The sequence below is a fragment of the Saimiri boliviensis genome, chromosome 2 (assembly GCF_048565385.1).
Source record: "Saimiri boliviensis isolate mSaiBol1 chromosome 2, mSaiBol1.pri, whole genome shotgun sequence".
Classification (NCBI taxonomy): Eukaryota; Metazoa; Chordata; class Mammalia; order Primates; family Cebidae; genus Saimiri; species Saimiri boliviensis.
This window is the reverse complement of record NC_133450.1, coordinates 11,433,639-11,458,506: the sequence shown is the minus strand read 5'-3', so window position 1 is coordinate 11,458,506 and position 24,868 is coordinate 11,433,639. Positions and strand designations below refer to the sequence as shown.

The 24,868-nt window shown below is 49.3% G+C and overlaps 1 protein-coding gene across 5 annotated transcripts in view; it reads left to right on the top strand.

The window, feature by feature from the left end:
* Positions 1-6,979: 6,979 nt before the first annotated feature.
* The window catches only part of SMAD3 (SMAD family member 3), a 139,354-nt gene continuing 121,465 nt past the window's right edge, over positions 6,980-24,868 (top strand). For 2 of the 5 annotated variants that reach the window (XM_010340308.3, XM_003929699.4), the window contains exon 1: positions 6,980-7,748. In XM_010340308.3, coding sequence (XP_010338610.1) covers positions 7,543-7,748 — 206 coding nt within the window. In that variant the 5' untranslated portion in view covers positions 6,980-7,542. Of the gene's footprint in view, positions 7,749-7,915; positions 8,247-8,848; positions 21,245-24,868 lie in introns of those variants that run through there. The other 3 variants (XM_074392756.1, XM_074392754.1, XM_010340309.3) reach the window with 3 other exon arrangements.

Here is a 24,868-nt window from a genome sequence, read left to right as displayed (position 1 = left end):
CCCAGCTAATTTTTGTATTTTTAGTAGAGATGGGATTTCACCATGTTGGCTAGGCTGGTCTCAACCTCCTGACCTCAGGTGATCTGCCTTCCTCGACATCCCACAGTACTAAGATTACAGGCATGAGCCACTGTGCGTGGCCCATATGCACGTATTTTTAAAAAGTAAATGCAATTATAATGAACCAACAATTTTCCAACTACGGGGTTTTAGGTCCACATTGCAAACTGAACCGTAGACCACGGGCCTGAGCCATGACTGATTTGTGACTTTATTATCTCGGAAAATAAGAAAGGGAGAACACAGCCAGCCACCTTATAAACATATATACATACATACAAGATATATGCAAGGACAAAAACATATGAATTCCGAGAGAAAACTCACACAACATGTACCCGTTTCACTTAAACAACTGGGGCTGGACTTTGAAAGAATGAGATCTGGACAAGACCTCAGAGTCACAGGCAGACAGAGACATCTCACATACACACACACGTGAATCTCAATAACATTCCTGTATGCAGAGTGAGCAACACACCAGGCCACACACAAACGGTAAAAGTTAAACACATACACACACAACCTCACACCTCCCAGGATCTTCTGCTGACCCACAACTTGCAGACCGGCGATTTCTGAAGGCTGAGAAGGAGATCCTACAAGACAACTCAAAATAGCTCTGTGAACTCTGCCCTGGGCTCCAAGTGCCCGCCCACAGGCCTGTCCTGTGCTCCCAGCTCAGCCTTGGCCCTATGCCTGGGTCTGCGTACAGCCCCACGTCCAACCCCCTGCCTTAATCTTTCAGATCTGCCCTCTCTGAATACGTTCCTTGGACAGCACCTGCATCCAGCTCCTTCTGTCATAGTCATTCTTCCAGGGACACGCTGTAATCCACACCAGAGATCCTGCTATGGACTTCGAGGACATAGGGACCCCCACTGGCTGGCAATAAGGGGTCAGTAGTCTATGGCCAGTCAGGTTTGTGGCAGCAACAGCTGAACTGCCTGCCTCTCTGGTCCCTCCTCCATAAAGCAGCAACATAACAACTGTCTTGTAGACACTGAGAACTTTAAACACGACCACATCCTTGAAGTCCTGAGCCCTGTTCTGGCATACAGCAGCCCCACAAAAGGTGTTAATCTCCTGCCCTGCATTCCTTAAGCTGTCAGATTGGGCAATGCCTAAGCCTGCATGTTTTAGGGGTTGCTGTGAGACAGGAATATTTAAAATAATTTTGACTAAGTTCTCCACATGGGAGATATCATGATCACTGAACTGAACAGTGCTGGAAGCCAAAGGTTCTATCCTTTGAATGAACGAGAGAACAATTGGTCTACGGACTAATGTATATTGAGCACTTTGGAGCACTTTGTAATTCTGCAGCTCTAGAGCAGAAGGGTGAAGTTAGCCATGCTCCTCAATTACACACATCAATCATACACACCTGAATGCATTTATTTATTTTCCCTCTTTAGCCTCATCCCCTGTTCTCCCATGCACCCACCCTCAAACATTGATTCTACTCTGCTCAAGTACTGTTTTATTCCTACTTTTTAATTATGGTAAAATATACATAACAGCATTGACCATTTTAAGCATTCTAAGTGTACAGTTCCACGGCACTGACTGCATTCACATTGTTGTACAATCATCTCCACCATCCATCGCCAGAGTTCTTTAATCTTCTTCACCTGAAACTCCACGAGCACTAAACAACTATTCTGCACTCCCTCTCCCCCACCCCTGACAACCACTATCTCCTTTCTGTCTCTAAGAATTTAATTACGCTAGGTACCTCTGTAAGTGGGATCACACTATTTGGGTCTCTTTGTGACTGGTTTATTTCACTTAGCATAATATTCTCAAGGTTCATCTACAATGTAGCATGTGTCAGCATTTCCTTTTTTTTTTTTTTTTTTTGAGATGGAGTCTTGCTCTTGTCGCCCAGGCTGGAGTGCAATGGCACAATCTCTGCTCACCGCAACCTCCGCCTCCTCGGTTCAAGTGATTCTCCTGCCTCAGCCTCCCGAGTAGCTGGGATTACAGGCACCCACCACCACGCCCAGGTAATTTTTGTATTTTTAGTAGAGATGGGGTTTTGCCATGTTGGCCAGGCTGGCCTCAAACTCCTGGCCTCATGATCTGCCCACCTTGGCCTCCCAAAGTCTTGGGATTACAGGCGTAAGCCACCATGCCTGGCCCATTTCCTTCCTTTTAAAGCTGAATAATATTCCCTTGTATGGCTACCGTTTTCCCATGCATCTACTGATGTACACTTGAGTTGCTTCTACCTTTTGGCTGTTGCGAATAATGCTGCTATGAACACGGGTATGAAAATACCTGAGTCCCTGTTGTCAATTCTTTTGTGTATATACCCAGAAATAGAATTGCTGGATCATACAGCAATTCTGCTCGATTTTTTGAGAAACTGCCATAGCCATACCATCTTCCTCAGAGGCAGCACTACTTCACACCTTTACCAGCAATGTGCACGGATTCTAATTTCTTCACATCCTTTCTCACGTTATTAAATAGCCATCCTGGCCGGGCCCAGCTCACGTCTGTAATCCCAGCACCATGGGAGGCTGAGGCAGGCGGATTACCTGAGGTCAGGAGTTCAGGACTAGCCTGGCCAACATGGTGAAAGCCTGTCTCTACTAAAAATGCAAAAAAAATTAGCTGGCTGTGGTGGCACGCGCCTGTAATTCTAGCTACTTGAGAGGCTGAGGCAGGAGAATTGCTCGAACCTGGGAGGCAGAGGTTGCAGTGAGCTAAGATTGCACCATTGCACTCCAGCCTGGATGACAGAGCAAAACTCTGTCTCAAAAAATAAATAAAAATAAATAAATAGGTTATCCTAATGGCTATGAAGTGGTTCAATGTGTATGTTTTTACTTGCATAACTTCTTTCAAGTGTATATAATTATTTTGTGTCTATGTAATTTGTTTTACATGGTAGCATTATGCTATTCCTTTCCCTCTGTGTCCTACTATTTTCACTGGAAATTGTGTTTAAGATTGATACATTGGTTTTGTGTACATGGAATTCATTGCTTCTCACTTTTGCATAGCACTTTACGGTGTGCATGAATCACATCCATGTATATGAGAACCTACTAAGTTCTTGTGCCAACCTTTCTATGTGAGTGATTAAATCTGATTCCATACAGCAACCCTAAGAAGGTTTTGTAATGATCACATTTTATGGATGAGAAAATTGACACACATAGAGATAAGGAGCGTGCCCAGAGTCACATAGCCAGAAGTGTAGAGGTGCAACCCAGGTCATTCTGGTGCCACAGGTAAGGTGTTACAAAGAGCTATAGATAGAGATCTGACTTTAGACAGGGCCTCTCTCTTAGGCAAGGGCACTTTGATGAAAGTTCTAGTCCGGATTTGGCTACTTAACATCATAGTACAAATCACCTTCCTTCATAGACATCACTTTCTGTGTAAAATGAAGGCAATTTTAATGCTTTTTCTAGATTCATTACATGTTGATTAAATATCCTTTAGCTAATGGGAAAAATAATCAGAATTGAAGTCAGGTGTTTGTTTCTTTCATGTATTTGGAGTGGTCCACCTGGGAGTCACTCCAAATACATAAAAACCCTCTGGTGCGTCTATTCACAATGTGAGCTGTTCCTAGCACGGACTATTCCCAGGGAAACAGAGTGGCTGTCTCTGCTTCCATCCCACCTCTCCTGAACTTTCCACTTACCATGATGAAATATGTTTCCCTTCCAAGGACAACCTCTGCAAAAGCAGGCCTGGCTGAGCCCCAAGAGACCAGGTGTGAGAACAGAGTTGTATCCATCCACAAAGCGGTCCACCCATTCACTGCCCAAAGTCAAGATTAAGAGGGCAGGCAGGGTCCTCTCGGTACTGAGAAGAATCAGTTCCTCGGCCCTCCTCCTCCAGCCCTTCTCATGGAGAAACAGGCTGGAGGAGAAAGAACGAGCTCAGAAATGGCACTTATTAGACTTGCAGGTGGGTCCAGCACTCTTTCTGCATGCCCAGCTGTTCTTGTCACATGGATGCCAGCAGGGGAGGCACAGGGAAGCATGGTTCCGCCACCCTAACTAGCTGGCTGCCTAGTTACTTCCTTCCCTCTGGAAAATGAGAGGGCTGACTGAGGGCCCCTTCGAATGCCATGATTTTAGAGGGCGAGGTACCTGTCCAGGCCCTTCCACTCCATGTAATCCTCAGATCTCTCTGAGGCTCTTCCTCCGCAGTGCAAATCGCCTTCCTTCATCAGACATTGCTGTCTGTGTGACATAAGGGACTTTAACTAGAGAAGGACAGTCACAGTGCTCTTTCTGGAATCACCACTGCACAGTGAGAACCGCCTGCTCCATTCTTACAGCGGAGAGAACAGCCGCTCGTCAAGGGGAAGAAGAGAAACAGCCAGAATTGGAAGCCAGGCCAGTCACAGATGGACACTGAGCCTCTTTCACTTTCTCTGGCTACCTCTCAACGGTTGGAGTTGTTCAGGTCAAGAGGAACATTTTACCGGAAGATGAGGACTGCAAGACCCCTTTCTGCCCATCTTTGCCCACTCAGTCACATCTTCCCCACCACCACTCTTCGGGGCTTCTCTAGGCTTCTCTTCTGAATGCCTTGAAGACCTTCATCTTTTATTTTGGAAGTTTCGGAACTGAGCAGGAGGGCAGCAGCATAGAGCTGAGCTCCTTCCACCACTTTTCATGGCATTAGCAACGCAAACCTTTTCACCTGAGTTTCCCACAGCCATCTAAGGAGACTGCGAGGGAAGCTACCTCTAGCCCCATTTTACAGGTGAGCAAAGAGTCCTTGCAGTGTTACCATAGTGTGCCCGTGTAGAGAACTGTTTTGCAAAGAGCTCGATCAATGATGTCATCTTTGCCTTCCGTGACCCAGGCGGCTGGGTACGGTGTCCAGATTGGAGACTGAGGCTTCAGCAAAGTATTAGGTTCAAATTCCAGCGCTGCCTCTTGGAACCCTGAGTAAGTAATGCAATCTCTCTGTGCCTCCGGAGCGTCATCTGTTCTTGAACTCCTGACCTCAGGTGATCCACCCACCTCGGCCTCCCAAAGTGCTAGGATTACAGGCGTGAGCCACCGTGGGCCCAGGAGCGTCATCTGTAAACGTGAGGCACAGGAACTTCTACCTCAGCAACCCTCGTTAAGATGGAATCAGAGGGCAGCAGGCGGGCTACCTGGAATGAAGAAAGCAGTCAAAAAAGGCAGTCAATAAATCCACAAAAGCAGTGGATTGTGTCATCCTTGTCTCTCTTGAGGGGTGGGAAGAAGAGAGTGTAAGCTAAGACCACAGCCGCAGCGCGTTAACAGGAGGACCAGCCAGGAACGGAAGCCAGGTTGTCAAACCCCAGTTGGGGTTCAGGGATTCTTTCCAGGCAGGTTATTTAGGAAGAGACGAGAGTGAGGCGCACAGCGCCCCTTCTGCAGCAGCAGCAGCAGCAGCAGCAGACTGGCTTGTGGGAGGCGGTTCTCTGGGCCAAGGCAAGGGCCCCTGCCGCTTCTGGCCTTATTTTGTGGATTCCACCACACCTCACAAGGCTTTGTAACTCCCCACCCACTTGAAGGTTTGCAGATAGCTTTAAAACACACACACACACACACACACACACACACACACACACACACACACACACAACAAAGCGGGGGTAGGAGGTGGGGGATTCCTGCTGTTAAAAACAAACAAAGGACTTAGCCACTGGCTAGTCTGATGTGGGAGGCGGCAGCAAGAGAAAGGCCCAGGGTCCCGGAGTAGCTCCTGAAAGTTACTCAGGGTTCCAAGAGGCAGCGCTGGAATTTGAACCTAATACTTTGCTGAAGCCTTAGTCTCCGATCTTGACACCGTACCCAGCCGCCCGGGTCACGAAGGCAAAGATGACATCACTGATCGAGCTCTTTGCAAAAGAAGCCTGCGGGCAGACGCCCCTGAAATCTTTTGGTGGGGAAAAAAGGCCGGAGCTCCCCAATGTGCCAGTTGGTTTGTTGTTGTTTCGCTTTTTTTTTTTTTTTTTACATAAACTCCCGAATACTCCTGTCTTGCCTCACTTTTTTTGTGAGTTCATTGCTTTGGAAACAAAACTCTCTTGCATTTATTGGGTGTCAAATTTCCGATTTTTCTCTATCAGGAGATCCAGCAACACCCGGTTATGTAAATTTCTTCCAAAAATAAAAATTTTAAAGCACTCCCATTCATTCCTTTAAGAATTCAACAGATGCCTTTGAGGCCCATTTTCTGCCGGGTACTCGCTTCACAAGGCTCAAGGGACCCCAGGCTCCAGCCATTGTCGAGGTTGTCACTGAGATCCCCAACTCTCCACTTCTCCCCACTTCCCTCCTTCGCACACGTTCCCGAGGCTCTCAGCCGGTGTGATCTCACCGACGAGAGAATAAAAACAGCCCCCGGGCGCCGGAGCCGGCCAAGGGCCTTGACGGGGATCAGCGAGCGCGAGGCCAAGTGCGCGCCCCAACTTCCTGGGCCCGGGCCTTCCGCGCGCCCCCTCTCGGGCTAGGGTCCTCTCCAGGGTGCACTCCCGCCGGGACAGGGCTTGCTTGCTGCGAGTCCAACCTTGTCCGACCCCCAACTCCAATCGAGCTGCTCGAGCGTGGGCTCCGAGAGCGAACGCCAAGGGCCGCGCTCAGCCCTCCCTCCCGAGGCCCTTCTCGCCGCGCCTTTCCCAAGACTTCCTCCCCGCGCCCGCCCGACTTTAGGTCGGGGCCGCGCGGGATGCCGCGCGCTCCAGCCAGGACTGCTGCAGGCCGGGTCGCCCACGTGGGCGTGCTGGGCGTGGGGAGGTGGCGAGGTGGCCGGTCGGCCGGCCGGCCGGGAACCCTCCCCCGAGCAGGGGGCGGGCAGGACGCCCGCGCGAGGAGGCGGCGGGGCGCGGGGGAGGAGGCGGGGAGCCCCGGCGGCGAGGGGGCGGTGACAGCGCAAGGAAAGGAGGCTGCACGCGGATTTGCATGAAACACAGACTGGGAGCGGGCGGGAGCGGGAGCGGGAGCGCGGCGTACGCCCCGGGCCGGCCCAGCCAGCGAGCGAGCGAGCCGCGAGCCTGGAGGAGGAGGGCGGCGAGGCGGCGAGGCGGCAGAGGCGGAGGGATCTGCTCATCAAAGCTAGCGAGACGAGCGAAGTTTGGCCGGGGGTTGGACTTTCCTTCCCGGAGGCGGCACCCAAACAGCTACCCCGTGCGGAAACCCAAACTTCTGCTGCCACTCGGAGTCTCGCGGCCGCCGCCTCCGCCCCGCGTTCGGGGCCTTCCCGACCCGGCGCCGCTGCCGTCCGCCCACCCGCCTGGCCGCCCTTTTCCCCGCCGTGGGAGCCGCTTCGGGCTCAGAGCGGCGCGCCGAACCCCGCAGGCTGCAGCGCCGCGGCCCGGCCCGGCGTCCCGGCAACTTCGCCGAGAGTTGAGGCGAAGTTTGGGCGGCCGAGGCCGGCCCCGGCAGAGCTCCCCTCTGCGCCCCCGGCGTCCCGCCGAGTACAGCCCCGCCGGGGGCGCTCCTCGCCGCCCGCGCGCCCTCCCCAGCCATGTCGTCCATTCTGCCTTTCACTCCCCCGATCGTGAAGCGCCTGCTGGGCTGGAAGAAGGGCGAGCAGAACGGGCAGGAGGAGAAATGGTGCGAGAAGGCGGTCAAGAGCCTGGTCAAGAAGCTCAAGAAGACGGGGCAGCTGGACGAGCTGGAGAAGGCCATCACCACGCAGAACGTCAACACCAAGTGCATCACCATCCCCAGGTGGGGGCCCGCCCGGGGGACCCGGGGGCAAGCAGCCCAGCCCCGGGGCACTGCGGGGCCGACCCAGTGGGGTTGGAGATGGGAAGAGGGAGAGAGAGGGCGAGTGTGTGCGTGCGTGTGTCTGAGAGTGGGGAGCGAGAGCAGGGGCAGGAAGGGGGTGGGGGGACCCCAAACAAAACCGTCTTTGCAGTTGCAAAGATTAGAGCCCGAGCCTTCCACGCGGCACCCTCGCTTCCAGACCTCATATTCCCTTTCCACCTCCGGGAGGGGAGAGCGGGTTGCTGCGGGACTCGGCCGCCCCCAGCCCGGGGAGCTGGGGCTGGAAGTTGAGGCCCGCTTTGTTCGGCTCCGCGGGCCGGAGCCCCTCCTCCGCCGCCGCCTCCCGCCCCCGCGGCCCGCGCTCGTGGAGCTGGTGGTGTCTCTGCGTTTCTTTTCTTCAGTCCGGTCTCCCCACTTCTTTCCTCTACAGGAATGCGGTCCGTACAGCTGGGGCTGTGGGTGAGGAGCGGGAGCCTCGTGATTGACAGATTCCTTCTTCGTTCTTTCTTTGCCTTCGGGATTAGCATTTTTATCGAGTATTTTTAGACTCGGTTGTGCCAGTCTCCCGCCCCCTGTGCACGCACGCACTTTGGTTTGCAGTGCAAATGCTCTGACTTCCAAATGGGAGAGACAAGTGGCAGAAAATAGGGTCTTCTCCCTCACTTCCCACCCCTCATTCCGACTCTTTTGCCCTTCTTTTAGTCCAAGAGATTTTGAGTCCGTGCAGAACGAGGGAGAGGGGCGGGCTGGAGCCGGGCAGATAACAAAACACACCCCAAAGTGGGCCTCGCATCGGCCCTCGCATTCCTATAGAGCCCTCCTTCCCAAAGCGCTCTGCCATCTGTCTGGATCTCCTTTTTCCTTCCCGTCGCGCGCTAGCTAGGTCGGGCGGGAGCCCACAGATGGCTGATAGAAGGGGTCACTGACTTCACTCCCCCAGGGGCTTCGTTAGCTTAGCTGTGCCTGGCTGGGAATTGGGGGTGGAGTTACCTTGGCCTCCTGTCTCTACCTCTCAGCCTTCTTTGATTCTGAACCAGGGGTGTGTGTTGGCGGGGGCGGGTGGGTGGCTGGGAGGTCCTAGGCTGCAGAGGAATGAATAGAGAGCACCAGGACTGTCAGCCACGAAGGGTTGTCATCCCTGCTCCGGAGCCAGGGTGGACTCCATCCTTGGCCACCTGCTTGGGGCAGTTGTACAAGGTCTGCCAGGAGAGTCAGGCAGGCACAAAGCAACATCTGTCTGCGGGAACTCAGGGCAGGCTTCCCCTGGAAATAAATGCCACATAGGGTGGGAGTGCGGACTTTAAAAAAAAAATCTTTTTTAACTGGGTGGATCCAGTCAATAAAGGGGGAGGGAAGGCGGTGTGGTGTCTGGGGAAGTCTCTGGGCGTGTGATCGGGAGCCAGAATTGACTTCAGAGGAGGTGGTGTGATGTGATGGTCACAGAGACCCGGGGTTTGTTCCAGCTCTGGTTCTTAATTCTTCTGTATTTCTTCGGTGCGGGTGGAGAGGGTAGAGTGGGTGAGTATCCTACTTCTCTGTCTGGGGAGGGGTCTGCCAAACCTACCTTGTCCGTATCTGCCTTGGTGCATTGAAGACAAGCGCTTTATGCATTGAAAAAGAAAAAAAAAGTGGTATTAATTATAAAACAGGCAGCTGTGAAAAGTGTTTCACAGTTTACAAAGCACTTTCACATGGTTTTCTGAGGTCCTCAAAAAAAGCAAGCAGGCAACCAGCCAAGCCCTGGAAAGTAGATAAGGTTGTTAGGCCTAAGATTATCACATTGTTTAAGTTGAGAAAACTTTAGAAGAGAGAGGTGCAAAGGCTTGGGTAGTAGACAGGGGCTTCTGACCGCGTGTGCTCTTTCTGCTGCCCCATGCTGCTTTCTGCTTTGAAGATCTGAATACATTCTTTGCTGAATGCTAAGGCTCTGTTAGCTTGGGGAGGGCCCTGTGGATCTTTGTATGTGCGGTTGCTCCTTTATCTTTGGGCTGCTGACGGCTTGGCCGAGAGGCCTTGCTTGCTTTCCCTGGCCTTGGTAGGAGTTTGTCCTCTGTGGGGCCGTACCTTTGGCCTGCCTTTTCCTCTTCTAAAGTCCTGCTGAGACTTTGGAAGGCTAAGACAGATGCACGTTTTTGGATGCTTCTGAGAGTTCAAGTGACCCTGCCCTGTGGCCTTCTCGTGACTTTGTTAGGACTGAGGCATCTTCTGCCTGCCTGGATAGGACCTAATGCAAAAGGACTTTTTTTTTTTTTTTTCCATCTTTTTTCACAAGTTAGGGAAACCCAGTTGCTTGGGTGGATCCAGACAAAATGGATTTTCATCCTTGGATTTTGTGCCCACGCCTCCGGGTCACCTTGTGTCCCTTGGCAACAGCTGCCGCTGTTTTGGTTGTGGGCAGAAAACTAAAGGCCACGTCTTGGGGAGGTGGCTGGCTTGGCCTTCTGCTGATGATATCGATGTGTGCTGAGCCCCAGAGGTTGCAGCGTTGATTGTCAAATTGTCTGCTTTCACCACACTGCCTTTTAGTTTGGAAAGTGGAGAAAGGAAAGTGTTTAACTTAGTCATCCCCCTGTGTGGGTGGGGGTTGGTCACTGGGTGCTTAAAAACACTCTGCAAGCTCTGGACTCTGGGGTTTAAGGAGCCCTGAGTCTAAGCCGATTATGCCAAGTGTGTTTTGGCTAATATATAATCATGAGCTGCAACAGCAACATTTGGCAATTAAAGCTGTATGCTAGGGACTTCCAGACCGCAGGCTGGCTGCTTCTCTCTGACACCAGCTCTAATGTGTTTCACTTAATGGGGGATAGGGGGGCGGGGGCTGGAGTGATGCACACTTGTCAATATCAAGACAGTAAAAGAGATTTAGATACACCCACAAAGGGGCTGTCAGGATACTCTGATGTCTGGCAGGATTGGCAGGATACACACATGTTTTATAACAGCCTCTCATGCCTCACCTGCGTGAGTACCTGAGTAAAGCTGCAAGTCTCTTGCTAGTTTATAAGAATGGAAGCATCAGAAGCGTTTGCCACTGAGTGAGAGACGGTGTGAGAGCGTGGTATCAGGAATAGCACACTTAAAACTTAATTTTCTGGTGGACACTGGTAGCTTGTGCTTCCGCCGAGGAATCCATGCCTTGGCCTAGTTGCTGGGAGATAGAGCAAGGTTAAGGCACTGCTTGTTTGGAAGGGAAAATGGGCTTGCTTTTGTCAGAGCACCCAGTCCCGTGGGAAACGGGAGAATTGAAGGAGACGCTAGGTCTGACACACAGCATCTGCTCCCTCCCTGTCAATCTGATATTTTACTGTAGGGCCCTCCTGTTATCTCCTTGAATTTCCCCAGGGTACTCTCACCTTAAGGAGGAAGGATAAAGATCCTAATCTTTTTTTTTTTTTGAGATGGAATCTGGCTCTGTCTCCCACGCTGGAGTGCAGTGGCACGATCTCAGCTCACTGCAACCTCTGCCTCCTGGGTTCAAGTGATTCTCCTGCCTCAGTCTCCTAAGTAGCTGGGACTATAGGTGTGTGCCACCAGGCCTGGCTAATGTTTTGTATTTTTAGTAGAGACGGGGTTTCACCATGTCAGCCAGGATGGTCTTGATCTCCTGACCTCATGATCTACCTGCCTCAGCCTCCCAAAGTGCTAGGATTACAGGCATGAGCCACGTGCCCAGCCAAAGATCCTAATCTTTAACATTCCTTTTTCAGATGTCTGGGGATAGACCTATTACCAAGGCTGTAGAGCCTTCCCGCTTCTCTCAGCTGCAGCTAGAGCACCATGCCGGTGTGGCCCATTGGAAGCAAGCCCCCTTCCAGCTGCTAGGGAGGTAGTCCATTGTCTCTTTGCTCTTGTTAACTTGGATTAGGGGAGCTCCACGTGGGGCCAAGAAGAGGCGGGGCCTGCAGGGCATGAGGTAGCTGATGAGGGGTCTGACTCAGCTGCAGCTGAACCTAGGGGCCACTTGATGTTCCCTGGGAACATTTAGAACCCGCTTGCACCTGGGAATTGAATGCTTGCAGATGACTCCTCCATTGATAATTGCCAGTCAAATGTTACAGGGCTGGATTATATTGATTTATTGATATGTATTGGACCCCTCCCATGTCTGAGTCCATTTTTTAGGTACCAGAGGAGGATGTAGAGACACACTTGGAAAGTTCACTGCCTGTGAGAAGCTCACACATCAGTAAGGGAGACATTATTAGGGCATTATTTGAGTACCTAGCTGCCATCTCCTTCTCATTCCCAGCGGCCAGTAGAAATAGGAGATCTAGTATAGATGATTTTTTGGAGGTGGGGGGTTGGTGTGCCTTTTAAATATTGTATAAGTCACTAGGCTAGAAAATAAAATCATGACAGCCATCTGTTTTCTCTGGAAAAAAACACAAGATTCAGGTACTTGCATCTACCGTTTTTACTACCTGCATGGATTTGGGAATCCACTTAAGTGTCACAGCTTTTATGTCTGCCCCTGTAAAGTCAGGATGAGATAAGTCCTGTAGAAGTGTTTTGTGAACCAGAGAACTTGACAGGTATGTTACCTTTAGCCTTCATTCTGCATTCATTCATTATTCCATTATTCAGTCCTTCACTGAGCACGTACTAAGATGACCACAGCAGGATCCCAGTACTGTTCCAGGTTTTAGAACAGAGCTCCCTGTCTAGAGCGGGAGACAGACTTACCCAAAGGTAGAGGGGCGTGAGCTGTAGCTGAGGAATGTACTAAGTGCCCGGCAATGTGGAAACAGACAGTTAATTCTGTAGGAGGAAGATGTAGAGGGGAGGAGAACCCATGAGAGGTGGAAAAGCTCTCATGGGAACAAGAGTTATCCCAGAGAACCCAGGGAAGTTTTTGGACTGCAATATGATGTTGGGAACTTTTTGATACATGGGGATAGTTCCCTACAAGAATGAGGACGTCTTTATCTTCTGTCTTTTACTCAACTGAGAGCTGCTATAAATATGTTACCTTGTAACTGGCACTGAACGGCCGTTGACTTGGGTGCTGTATTTTACTCCCCTATAAAGCATTTTCTCTTGGAAGTAAAAAAGTAATTTAGTACTGCAAACCTAAAATTCAGGTTTCCTTAGTGGAAACAGGGACTTGAGATGTTATCAGCTCAGAATATGAACAGGGAGTGTTGATAAAGTGGACAACTTGCAGATGGCTGTTTTGAAATTCAGAGCTTCGGTATGACGTAGCTTCTCATTTCTCTGGTTAACACTTGCTGAGAATAAATCCCAGACGCCCGAATTTCTGAATGAACATAGGCGCTTCTAGTGGTATATTTTTTAAAAAGTCTTTGCAAGGATGAAGTTTTAAATGACAATATTAATAACAGAAAAAAAAATCTATGAATACAGTCGCATTTAATTCTGATGAGAAATGAAAGAAGTTGATGGAAGTGAGAATTTGTTTCAGCTTATCACATCAGGAATCCAATTAAATGAGTTAAAAAATAAATATTGGTTTAATAATGTAAACGTGATGGCTATATTATTATAATGGAAATAAAATTAACACGATTTAATGAACTGAGCGACCATTAATTTTTACTTGTTAATTTATTGGGAGATTTTAATGCCATTTGATATGCAGAACAGCCATTATTCTGTGTGAGCTCCTTAATGAAATAGGACCAAGCAGGGCTTGCTTTAAATTGAAATCAGGCTTCATTCCCGTTAACCTTATTCTCCCACCTTGATCCACGTCTCCTTCAGCTTCCTGTAATTGCAGTGAAGTTCTCTAAGGCTGGAATGCAGCTTTCTTAATCAGCAAGTCTCGGGCATAGTCCTAATTAGCCGGGCGCGGTGGCTCAAGCCTGTAATCCCAGCACTTTGGGAGGCCGAGGCGGGTGGATCACAAGGTCAAGAGATCGAGACCATCCTGGTCAACATGGTGAAACCCCGTCTCTACTAAAAATACAAAAAAATCAACTGGGCATGGTGGTGTGTGCCTGTAATCCCAGCTACTCAGGAGGCTGAGGCAGGAGAATTGCCTGAACCCAGGAGGCGGAGGTTGCGGTGAGCCGAGATCGCGCCATTGCACTCCAGCCTGGGTAACAAGAGCGAAACTCCGTCTCAAAAAAAAAAAAAAAAAGGAATAGTCCTAATTGACTTTTGCGCTTTTCTCCTTTGCCATACTGACTGATGAAAACAAAAGCAAAACTAAAAAGACTCCATTCCCTTCCCCAAATCCGTATCTCATAGTGCTGGTTGGCTGGCAAGAGGACTTCCCAAGAAGGCTGCTCGTGATGGCAGCCTGCTGAACGTCTGGGGTGGTGGGAGGTTCACCAGCCATGTGCACGCGGGCATGGCTGGTGCAGTGCTGGATGGGACTGTCTCCTCGCTGAGGAGGGCTATGACCTTCTGTTGGCCTCTGACAAGTGCCTGAGCCCTGGAGCCTTCAGTCTTCAAGCACAATGTTTCCTGGGAATGGCGGGAAGTTGCCATCCTAAGCCTGCCCTACAAAAGTTTGGTTTCTAATTTTATTCTAGTCCAAGTTTGAGAACAGAGACAATTCCAAGAGAGCTTGTCAGGTTCATTTTTATGCCTTCCTTGAATGCTCCTACCAGGTGTTAATTTCTGTGCCAGGTAACGGGGACAAAATAGTGAATAGGGCAGATACTATCCCTGTAGCTTCTAGTCCGCTGACTGTGAAACACAGGTTCTTTGGAATCATAAGAAGGCTGTATGTGTTCACTCTTTAGCTAATTTGTAAATACTGTTTTCTTGGTGCCAAACAAACCAAATCCCCCAAGCTCTGCAGTTTATTGACTCTCGACAAGGATCTCTCTCTCTCTCTCTCTCTCTCTGTCTGTCTCTCTCTGTCTCTCTCTCTCTGTCTCTCTGTCTCTCCCTCTCTCTCGCTCTCTCTGTGTGTCTCTGTGTGTATAACATCATCCTTTGTTTGGACTTAATTAACAGTTTGAGAAATAGCAAATCTGTAGCACGAGTCATACTATCCACGGTTGGTTGTCTAAGGCCCTTGCTATAAACAGCAGCCTGCCACAGTGGCAACTGCTGTAGAATGTTTCGACAGAGACTCAGTTTAAAATGAAAACACAGTAGAAGCCTATTAATTAAGAAGTTCAGCTAATTCTGGACTAGGCGAAAGTTTGTTCAGCAAGGCCTTTTTGCCCCATAAATTCTGTCAAAGAAACATTACTGATAAACAAGGGTTTGAGGATTATTTTGGAGGTAGGAGCCCGCAGCCCTGGGTGGGTTCCAGACCCGACTCTGTTTCTGATTAGCTGTGTCACCTGGGACAAGTCACCTTACTTCTTTGGGCCGCGAATGTTCTCAACGGGAAAATAGGCTAGATAAGCTCTATTGGAGGGCCTTTTTGGAATTGGTTTTCATACAAGTGTTTTGTTTATTTATTTTTGAGATGGAGTTTTGCTCTTGTTGCCTAGGCTGGAGTGTAATGGTGTGGTCTCTGCTCACTGCAACCTCTGCCTTCCAGGTTCAAGCAATGGTTCTGCCTCAGCCTTCTGAGTAGCTGGGATTAGAGGTGCTCGCCACCACACCTGGCTAATTTTGTATTTTTATAGAGACCAGTTTCGCCATGTTGGCCAGGCTGGTCTCGAACTCCTGGCCTCAAGTGATCTGCCCACCTTGGCCTCCTTTGAAAGTGTTGGGATTACAGGTGGGAGCCTCTGTGCCTGGCCACATACAAGCATTTTAGAAGCTCCCAGTTGCACGAATCTAGTTGATCAGTGAATCACAGATCTTTCTTAATTATTAATGTTCCAAGATTCTATCGGCCTGGTGTCAATTTACATAAGTAAAAATAATAAAATTATAATTCAGCCTTTAATTTAGGTTATTTCCCTCCCTCTTCCTTACTCCATCAGTGGAAATCAGTGAAATTTAACTACAAAGAAATACAAAAAAATGCTAAGATGAAGACTTGGAGCTGTGCCTCTTGAGGTGCAGTGAGTTTTTGCTTCTTTTGTTGCTATTTTCGGGTATTCTAAGAACAGGAAGTTTACTTAAACTAATGACCACCGATGCCTAAAAATGGTTAAATGGAAGAGGTAGGCATTATAGAGGATACCTGTGGAAAATGTTTGCTCATATGTCAGAGTTGACCCAGGAAGCTTCCTTTATTTATTTCCAAGCATCTATATAAAGAAGGACTATGCTTGATTGCGTAAGCATGAGCCTTTTGTTAGGCAGCGTGGAAGTTGCAAGTTTAAACTCCAGCTAGGAAATGAAAAGTGCGTTTTCCTCCTAAGTAGTTCTTGTTCAGTATCACATGGCTCTCCTAGCTGACATCTGGCAGGTTTTTCTCTTGAATGCTTTGCTGGTAGTTAAGGACTATTGTTTCTTTTTCTTTCTTTTTTTTTTTTTTTTTTGAGTTGGAGTCCTGCTCTGTTGCCCAGGCTGGAGTGCAGTGGCGTGATCTCGGCTCACTGCAACCTCTGCCTCCCGGGTTCAAGTGATTTTCCTGCCTCAGCCTCCCAAGTAGCTGGAACTGCAGGCACCCACCACCACACCCAGTTAATTTTTGTGTTTTTAAGAGACAGGTTAGGACTCCAGTATTGTCTAAGAAACCGTGTGTATGGCTTTGCCTTTGAAGCCTACAGAGTTATAAATCTGGTCCCTTTTGCTGTTAAGTGTTGCATCACAAACTGCCAAGCCAGGTTGTAGCTCTGAGGTGTCACCATTTTTTTTTTTTTCTTTTCAACTGGACTTTTGAAAATAGTAATGCTTTTGGGTGTGTGTTTTTTAAAGATCTGTTTTTACGCTGTCACAGCTCAAAAATGCCAAAAGGCATTTTTTCCTTAAAAAATCACCTCTGGGTTAAGCCCAAATGTGGAGTAATGAATCCAGAAAGGACTTTTTGAGTAGTTACAAGCGGCTGAAAGCAAGCACCAGTGATGGAAATCGGGTTTTTCCTTGTGCTTCAAATCTTCCTGGTTGTAAACTTCTTCTTACCCTGACGGAAGTCAGATTCAAGGTCATCCTAGTTTCTCCCAGCCTTGGGAGGCCAGAGTGAATTGCCGTTTGTTGTGCCACCCCTTTACCTTTTGTGTGTGGCTGTTTGTCTCTACCCAGACAGGTTCTTCACATACTACCTGGGGAGCAGGGAGGGAGAGGACAGGAAGAGCACAGTAGGGCAGAAAGAACAAAGGCTCTCAAGTCTGACGGATCTGGGTTTGAGTGTGACAGTTTTTAGCTATGTGGTGACCTTGGGTACTTTGCTTCAAGTTATTGAGCCCCAGTTTCTGCATCTGTAAACTGAGGATGAAACCACCTACTTCACAGAAATCAACCCACGTGGCCAGGTGCGGTGGGCTCATACCTGTAATCCCAGCACTTTGGGAGGCTGAGGCAGGTGGATCATCTGAGGTGAGGAGTTCAAGACCAGCCTGACCAATATGGTGAAACCTCATTTCTACTAAAAATACAACAATTAGCTGGGCATGGTAGCGGACATCTGAAATCCCAGCTACTCAGGAGGCTGAGACAGGAGAATTGCTTGAACCAGGGAGGGGGAGGCTGCAGTGAGCTGAGATTGAGCCACTACAGTCCACAGTCCAGACTGGGAGACAGAGCGAGACTCCATCTCAAAAAAAAAAAAAAAAAAAAAAAAAAAGTAGTAGTCAACCCAAGTGAAATAAGATGTGTCAAGTACTTGGCCCGTATCAATCATAGCACATAGTAGGTGCTCAGTAAACACTCATTTGCCACCCCCCCCCCCACCGCCCGCCACTTTTTTTTAGATGGAGCCTTGCTCTGTCACCCAGGCTGGAGTGCTATGGCACAATCTCGGCTCATCACAACCTCTGCCTCCTGGGTTCAAGTGATTCCCTGCCTCAGACTGGAGAGTAGCTGGGATTACAGTCACGCACCACCACGCCCAGCTAATTTTTGTATTTTTAGTAGAGATGGGGTTTCACCATGTTGGTCAGGTTGGTCTCGAACTCCTGACCTCATGGTTCCCCTTATCTTGGCCTCCCAAAGTGCTGGGATTACAGGTGTGAGCCGCCGCGCCCGACCTTCGTTTTCCCTTTCAGAGGGGAAATTTGGCAGATGGTGTCCGTGGACTCCAGTAGGTGATCCCCTTCCCACCCCGGCACACATGCTCGGAGAGCATTCTCACTTGGAGAGTCTCAGTTGATAGAGTAAAAGGATCTGCTTCCAACACACACAAATAACGCACAGCCATGCCCCTTGTTGATGTCAGGCTTGGCAGGCCACTGAAAGAGAAACAATTCGTCGTCTTAGGTGGTTCTGCCCTCCCCCCTCACCTTCTCTATCATTATTTTAAAAAATTTGTTTGGTTGACTAAAAATAATAGTACTGAAAACAAACTTGGATGAATCAGTGCTCCTGGGGCGGGGGATGGGTAAGATCCTGAAGCAGAAACGCAGTGACTCATGCGCCCGTCACTGATAGCTGCCCGTAAATGCATGGAGGTGCATGATGTTTATTGTTGCTGGTGTTTTTTTTGAGGCTTAAGTTGGAAGGCGCTTCCGGCTCTCCCTCAAGTACTGGCTCACTGGTTAGCTGGGCTGTTGAGTGAGAACGGTCAGGTCGAGAAACTCATGGCTCTGAAATGGCCTGGACATGGTGGCGGTACCCTTGACTGCCCTCACATATGTACAAGAGGGAGCTGAGGCTTAAAGGGTCATGCCTTGGTCTTCCACCTGGCTGTGCTTCTCTTCTTGGGGCAAGGAGACTGCAGGGCCAAGGGACAGGCCCATCTAGAGCCAGCACTTCTTTTTTCCACATCACACTCGGAGGCCTGGTCCTTCAGTTCCCTGCCCCAGAGTCTTGAGCCTGTTTCCTTGAGCCTGCACGGGCCTCTTCCCCAAGTCTGTTACGTGGGGGCACACTGTGTTGGCCATGGAGCACGTGGCCCCACAGGCCCAATGGCTGGGCAGGCGGCGTGGGGGCAGGAAGGGATTGGCTAGAACTTGGACTTGTGGCCTGGGAAGTCTGTGTGGGTGGGTGTGAGGCCTCTCGAAGTTATGGGTGGTGCTGGGGGTGGGCTGAGATCTGCAGCTGGGTCTCTCTGAGCTTCTACATTCCGTTGTGACACCAGGGGGTCAGGAAATCCTAAACTCAATCCTGGACTTCAGGCCATATTAAAGTATTGGTCAAGGTAGCCCTTTCTATGTACTCTTGCTCTGGGACCCACCAGTGGTAGGAACAGATTTTTTTTTTTTTTTTTTTTTTTTTTTAGACAGAGCCTTGCTCTGTCACCAGGCTGGAGTGCAGTGGTGTGATCTCGGCTCACTGCAACGTCCGCCTCCTGGGTTCAAGCTCAGCCTCCCAAGTAGCTGGGACTACAGGTGTGCACCACCATGCCTGGCTAGTTTTTTGCATTATAGTAGAGACAGGTTTTATCATGTTGGCCAGGATGGTCTCGAACTCCTGACCTCGTGATCCGCCTGCCTTGACCTCCCAAAGGCTGGCCCCTTTCTTTTTAGCACCATCCACTCAGTTGCGTGGTCACAACTAAATCCCAGTCCAGGTGGCACCATTATATGGGCAGGATTTTGGAGATGTTCACAGGAATTGATTGCCCTCACTGTGAACCCAGGCCAGAATAAATTTAATGCAGATCAGGGAGAAGGTGTACATATTGTAGCTGCTCATTCAAAAAGTGGAGCAGAGAGCTGGACCACTGAATGTGCATTTGTTTGCTGGAAATCTTTATTAAGCGTAAGAGATACGGAGATGAAGTCGTGTCTCTGAACTGCTCAGAGGCAAAAAGGGACACCGGTAACCACAGTTATGGTGGGCTCGTGGAAGAGACACTGTAATAAAGGTTAAACAAAATGTCTGGGAGCCCAGAGGAAGAGCAGGTCTGTTTCTGGAGGTGTCAGAAGGCTTCACAGAGGAGGCAATGCTCAAGAGGGGCCTTGAAGGACGGGTAGAAGTGTAGGAGTGGGCTGGGAGGCAGTACGGAGCACAGACCAGACTGAGGAAGGGCCTGATGTCCCGGGAAGACAGGACAGTTTAGAGTGGCCAGAGTGTGGATGAGGGCGTGGCCAGAGAGGAGTCGGAGAAGGATGTTGTCAAGGGCTTTGGTTTGCCAAACTTGGTGCTTCGCATTTGGACCTTGCTCTGTAAGCGTCCAGGAGATTTTAAAGCAGGGGAGTGGCATAGCGAAAGCCACCATTCTATCATTTCTTATTTCATTTCCTCCTCTTACCCAGTGGCTGTTAACAGCAGGTTTTCTGCTTGAGTTATCCAGGTCAGAGTCATAATCCCTTACACCACCATGTGGACAGCTTTAGGCTATGTCTGGAACAGGTTGAAAATAGTGTTTTGTTCACTGTTGGGAGGGAAGACGTGTTGTTCAGCCAGGAGGGCTCAGGGAACCCAGGCGTTCAGGTAATTAGCCAGTGAGTCATGTCAGCCTCTTGACATGGATTCCTTAGGAAACTAAGCAGGGTGCTGCTGGACTCCTTGCAGACACCTGGTCTACCCAAGCACAGGCCCCCAAATTAGATCTCGGCCTCTGCTGGGTCTTCCCTGTACCTGACACAGTGCCTTCGTATGGACCATCTCTGGTCATTATCAAGGCCAGGCTTTCCAGTGCCAGACCACACTGCAGTCAGTGAAAAATACCTAAATTCTCTACTGCAGACCCATAGCATAACGTATGTTTATTAAAAACAGATTCTATTCCTTAATCAGAGAGTTAAATAGCATGTTTTAATCAGTGTTCTTCACTCATTTTATCATTGAGAGATTGATGTGCCTCGCCTGTATAAGGTCAGTTTATTGTTGTTGGTAATTTTAAGTTGCTGGGTTTTTTAAAGATTGAGTTTCATGTCCAAGGACTGATTCTAGTTCTTGGGCCGTTTTTGAAAACATTGCTGGAAACCCGTTACAGAAGGCAAGACCAGAAACCCTTTCTGACAGAGATGGCAGTTAAGGCTTCCAAGTTTACACCCAGTTTCCCACAGAGACCTTGTGACAATCATAAATAATGCATACAATTCAATTGGAGTAGGAGCTCAGGACACACGTGCTCTGGGGCCTCGTACCAGAAGCTTCGGTGAGCTGTTGCTCTTGGGTTCCTTTTCCAAGCATTTGACTCAGAAGACGGTCCAGTCAGCAGCGCTGACCGTTAGCAGATCATCTACACCCACTCACATGAGGTGATCCCGGTACGTGCTGCTGCGTGGACTGAGTGTTGACTGCGTGCTGAGTGTATGCCGGAGTGGGCGATCTGGTTGATCTTACTTACCTACCGGACTCTGGGAAAGTTGGGTGATTTATGTTTACAGAGGAGGGTGGGGGCTGAAGTATTGAGGGGTCAGTGGCAGGACAAGAATCTCAACTCAGGTCTCTGGTTCCTGACCCTAGGTCTCTGCACTCCGCTCCATAGCCCCGCAAGAAAAGACAGCCGTTCTTCATACAAAAAGCCACGACAATGCTATCGTTATTCTCTTTCGGTAAATGACAGAAACAAGGTTCAGATTACTTAGGTAAGTTGCTTTAGGTCTCAGGCTAAGGGCTGGAGCTGGATTTGCCACTGAAGTTCTACGCCTTCTAGAATCTAGGGTGCCTACATAATTTATCAAACCAACGGAGGCATTTCCAAGCGTGAAAAGGGGCACTAATTATGGCCACTATGAACTACGGACCTCGGCCGTAAACCGGGACCATCCAGGCAAACGTGGGTAATAGTCACTCTGCTTCTGGTCATGATACCTGACCAAAGTAAGGGAGAATTGGATCTGTCAGCTCATGTGCTGTTGCTTAAGTGAAAGGGAATGTGCAAGGGCTGTCCTGCTAGTCTAAGCGAAAGGACTTGCCCCAGGTCATACAGCAGGTTGGCAACATAGTATGTTATGGAGGAGACCTTAAAGACATGGTGAAGTTAGCGCTAGAGCTTCATTCACTGGAGCAGGGAACATTCGGCTATGCTGATGTCTACTACTGAAGGGAAAGGAGGTAGAGGTCAAGGTCAGGTGTGTATGGAGTAGGTGGGGGTGGTGGCGGCAGGGGGTGGCAGGGCATTCACGTGGCTCCAGTATGTCGGCCCCATCATCAGGCCCTGTCCCTTTGAAGCCCAGGAGATGCCACTAGGCCTAGCAACTTGGATGATATTTAATGGCTAAGAGCGGAGATTTCTTCTGGGACCTGACTTTTGCTGCTCCCTGCTTCATTTTAGCTGAGGGCTTCAAAGAAACTATTGGCTGGGAGTGGTGAACGTTTAGTGGATAATCCTGCTGAAGAATTTTGGAAGGCCTTGAGGAAGGAATTAAAAATAACAGTAAGCATGCCTTCTCTTTCTCTTTGATTGTGGTCAATGCGTGGAAGGTGCCAGGGCTGCTGTGGAGCAAGCACGTGGCCCCAGCTAACCCCTCCCCACCAACGGAATTGTGCAGGGAACATGGCAGGGCTGTGCTGTTTCAATCCTGTTTCGGGCTCTCAGGGTTTATTTCCGCGATCATCAAAACCTCCTCCTCCTCCTCTTGCCCCAGAAAATGTACTGGAAGTCTGGAGAGAGACTTGAATTCCCTCAGCTCTCTAACCAGACTGCTGCCGTGGGCGAGGCCCTGTCGAGTGAGCTCCAGGGAGAGCGGTTGGAGTGACAAAGAGGAACAGTGACAGGCTGAGAAACGCGAAATATAATTGCAAACCAAACTTGGCACCTGTTTGGAGAACTTCAGCTGATACTACAGTGGCCCTGTCGTTCGCCTTTGTGGCTCAGCCGGGTCTTATAAATAGAACAAGAGGCATTTCCCCTTTTGTTACCCCACAGACACGCGGAGGCATGTGTGGGGGTGGCATGGACAGAGAGTATTAATTACTTATGCTCCAGTTCATCGGCTAGTCATCGTGGGAACTGAGCCCTGGTGTCATGGGGATGACTGGGCCATCTTGTGGGTAAGGCTGGAAGCGGCTTTTGAGTCTCCTGAGTTGCAGCTCTCCTCACCATTGCTACCCTCCCTTCCCCAGCTGAGGCCCTCAGTCCCTCATGCCTGCGTGCTCTACTAAGCCAGTGGGCCTCTTCTGTCTCCAGTCCATCTCACATTTTGTATCGGGGGCCAGCATCGCTGTATCAGGATGCTTTTTGGCTCAAAGTGACCCAAAACCCAACAAACAGCTTCAGTCCGATGAAGGTTGTTATCACTCCTAAGAAGGCTAGCGGCAGGGAAGTTTCAGGTTATCAGAAGGACTCGAGCCTTCCATCTTTCTGGCCATCTTCTCTTTAAGCTTGTCCTCTGGTGGTCCAAAGGTGGCCACAGCTGGTTGCAGCTATTGCCATCTATAAACAGTTGCATCCAAGGGCAGAAAAGGGCTCCTGTTCCTTGGGGGTGTCTTTAGGAAGAAAACCTTCCCCGGGAGCCTCCTGGTATCTTGTTGGTCAGTATCGTATCACATGCAGTCAATGACAGAAATCATGGATCCTCAGCTACCTCTTGAGGTCAAGGGCCCAGGCTATTCTTGGACTCATCAGGGTAATTAGTATGGAGGTAGGTGCTTAGTAAATTTTATTTGGGTTGGTGCAAAAGTAATGGCAGTGGCCAGGTATGGTGGCTCACACCTGTAATCTCAGTACTTTGGGAGGCCGAGGCAGGCGGATCACGAGATCACAAGTTCAAGAACAGCCTGGCTAACATGGTGAAACCCCGTCTCTACTAAAAGTACAAAAAATTAGCCAGGTGTGGTGGCGTGCACCTATAATCCCAGCTACTCAGGAGGCTGAGGCAGGAGAATCACGTGAACCCGGGACGCAGAGGTTGCAGTGAGTCAAGATGGCAATACTGCACTCCAGCCCCTGCAACAGTGCGAGACTGTCTCAAAAAAAAAAAAAAAAAAAAAAAAGTAATGGCAGTTTTGCCATTATTTTCAATGAAAAGAACATATAATATTTGAAAATAATGGCAAAACTGTCATTCCTTATGCACCAACTTACTAATGAATACTTGTCGGTTGCTGGTTTCCTTCTCTGATGTGATGGTAAGTCTGCCCTCATGGAGCTTGGGGGTGGATGTGCTAGAATTGTGTTTGGAGCATCTCCTGAGTAGATTGTGGCAGTCTGGTAGCTTTGGAAGAGTTGTTAAATTGAGGCCCAAGGAGACAAAAGGAAGTGAGAAGCACGGACGGGGGACTCTCTCGGCCTCTGAATGCTGTGCCCAGACCACACGTTGTGTGATGCAAGCCAGGTTCTTTCAAGTTTCAAGCAGTTGCTATTTCTGTCTCCACCCCTCCACCAGTCTTATTTTCCTATTGACAAAACGATGATAACAACTTGCGCTCGGGTTTGGAGTGGGGGCAGGGCCCAGCGCGGAGAGCCTCCTCCCCAGGGGAAATTTTCTACGGGTTCTTGGAGTGTTCTAGCTTCCCAAACCAGATGCAGTTTAATTGCATGTTTAGTATCTTGGTGCATCTCTCTTGCTTTGAATCGGCTGGAAACTTTCTCTGAAAGCATATACATGAAGACATAAAAATTCTATAACTGTTTAGTGGTTAAAAACAAAGTCCCTGGCCAAATTATATCAGGTTTTGCCGTCTTCTGACGGAACTTTCTGCAGATGGGGAATACCCTTGAGTCTTCCTGTCACAAAGAGCTAGTAACTCACTTCAAGGGTGCAAGTGCCCTTTCTTTTGAATTCAGAGAAAACAGAGCCTGTCCCAAGGCCTCGTGTTTTGTTTTCCTATTGATGGAGGAGCTGGGAGAACTTGGAACCCCAGGGAACATCTCCGAGTTAATTAGTTTTTTGAGGTCTTCCTGTTTTTCTTGCTTGATTAAAAGAGTTGCAGTTTTTGCTTTGATTGTTTAAAAAAGAATCTATCACCACTACGGATCTAAGAGGAGGGGGTTGGCATGGGGTGGGCACTGCGGTAAATACATAAGTTGTCTTCCTGCTCTCTTGTCCTGGTGGAGCCCAGAGAGGCCTCTTTGTACATGGACCTGGATCCAATAGCTACTTTCCTTGAAGATTCTTTCATTTCCAGAAGCAGTGGCCAGGTGAGCCTGGGCATGAAACCAGACCAAGTTGCCCCAGTTTGAGGCTGGTTTTGTTTGATCAGCCTCAGTTCTGAACTTCATGGTGCAAGTTCACCACTCGGAGAGAGCGCGTCAGCAATGTGGGGAG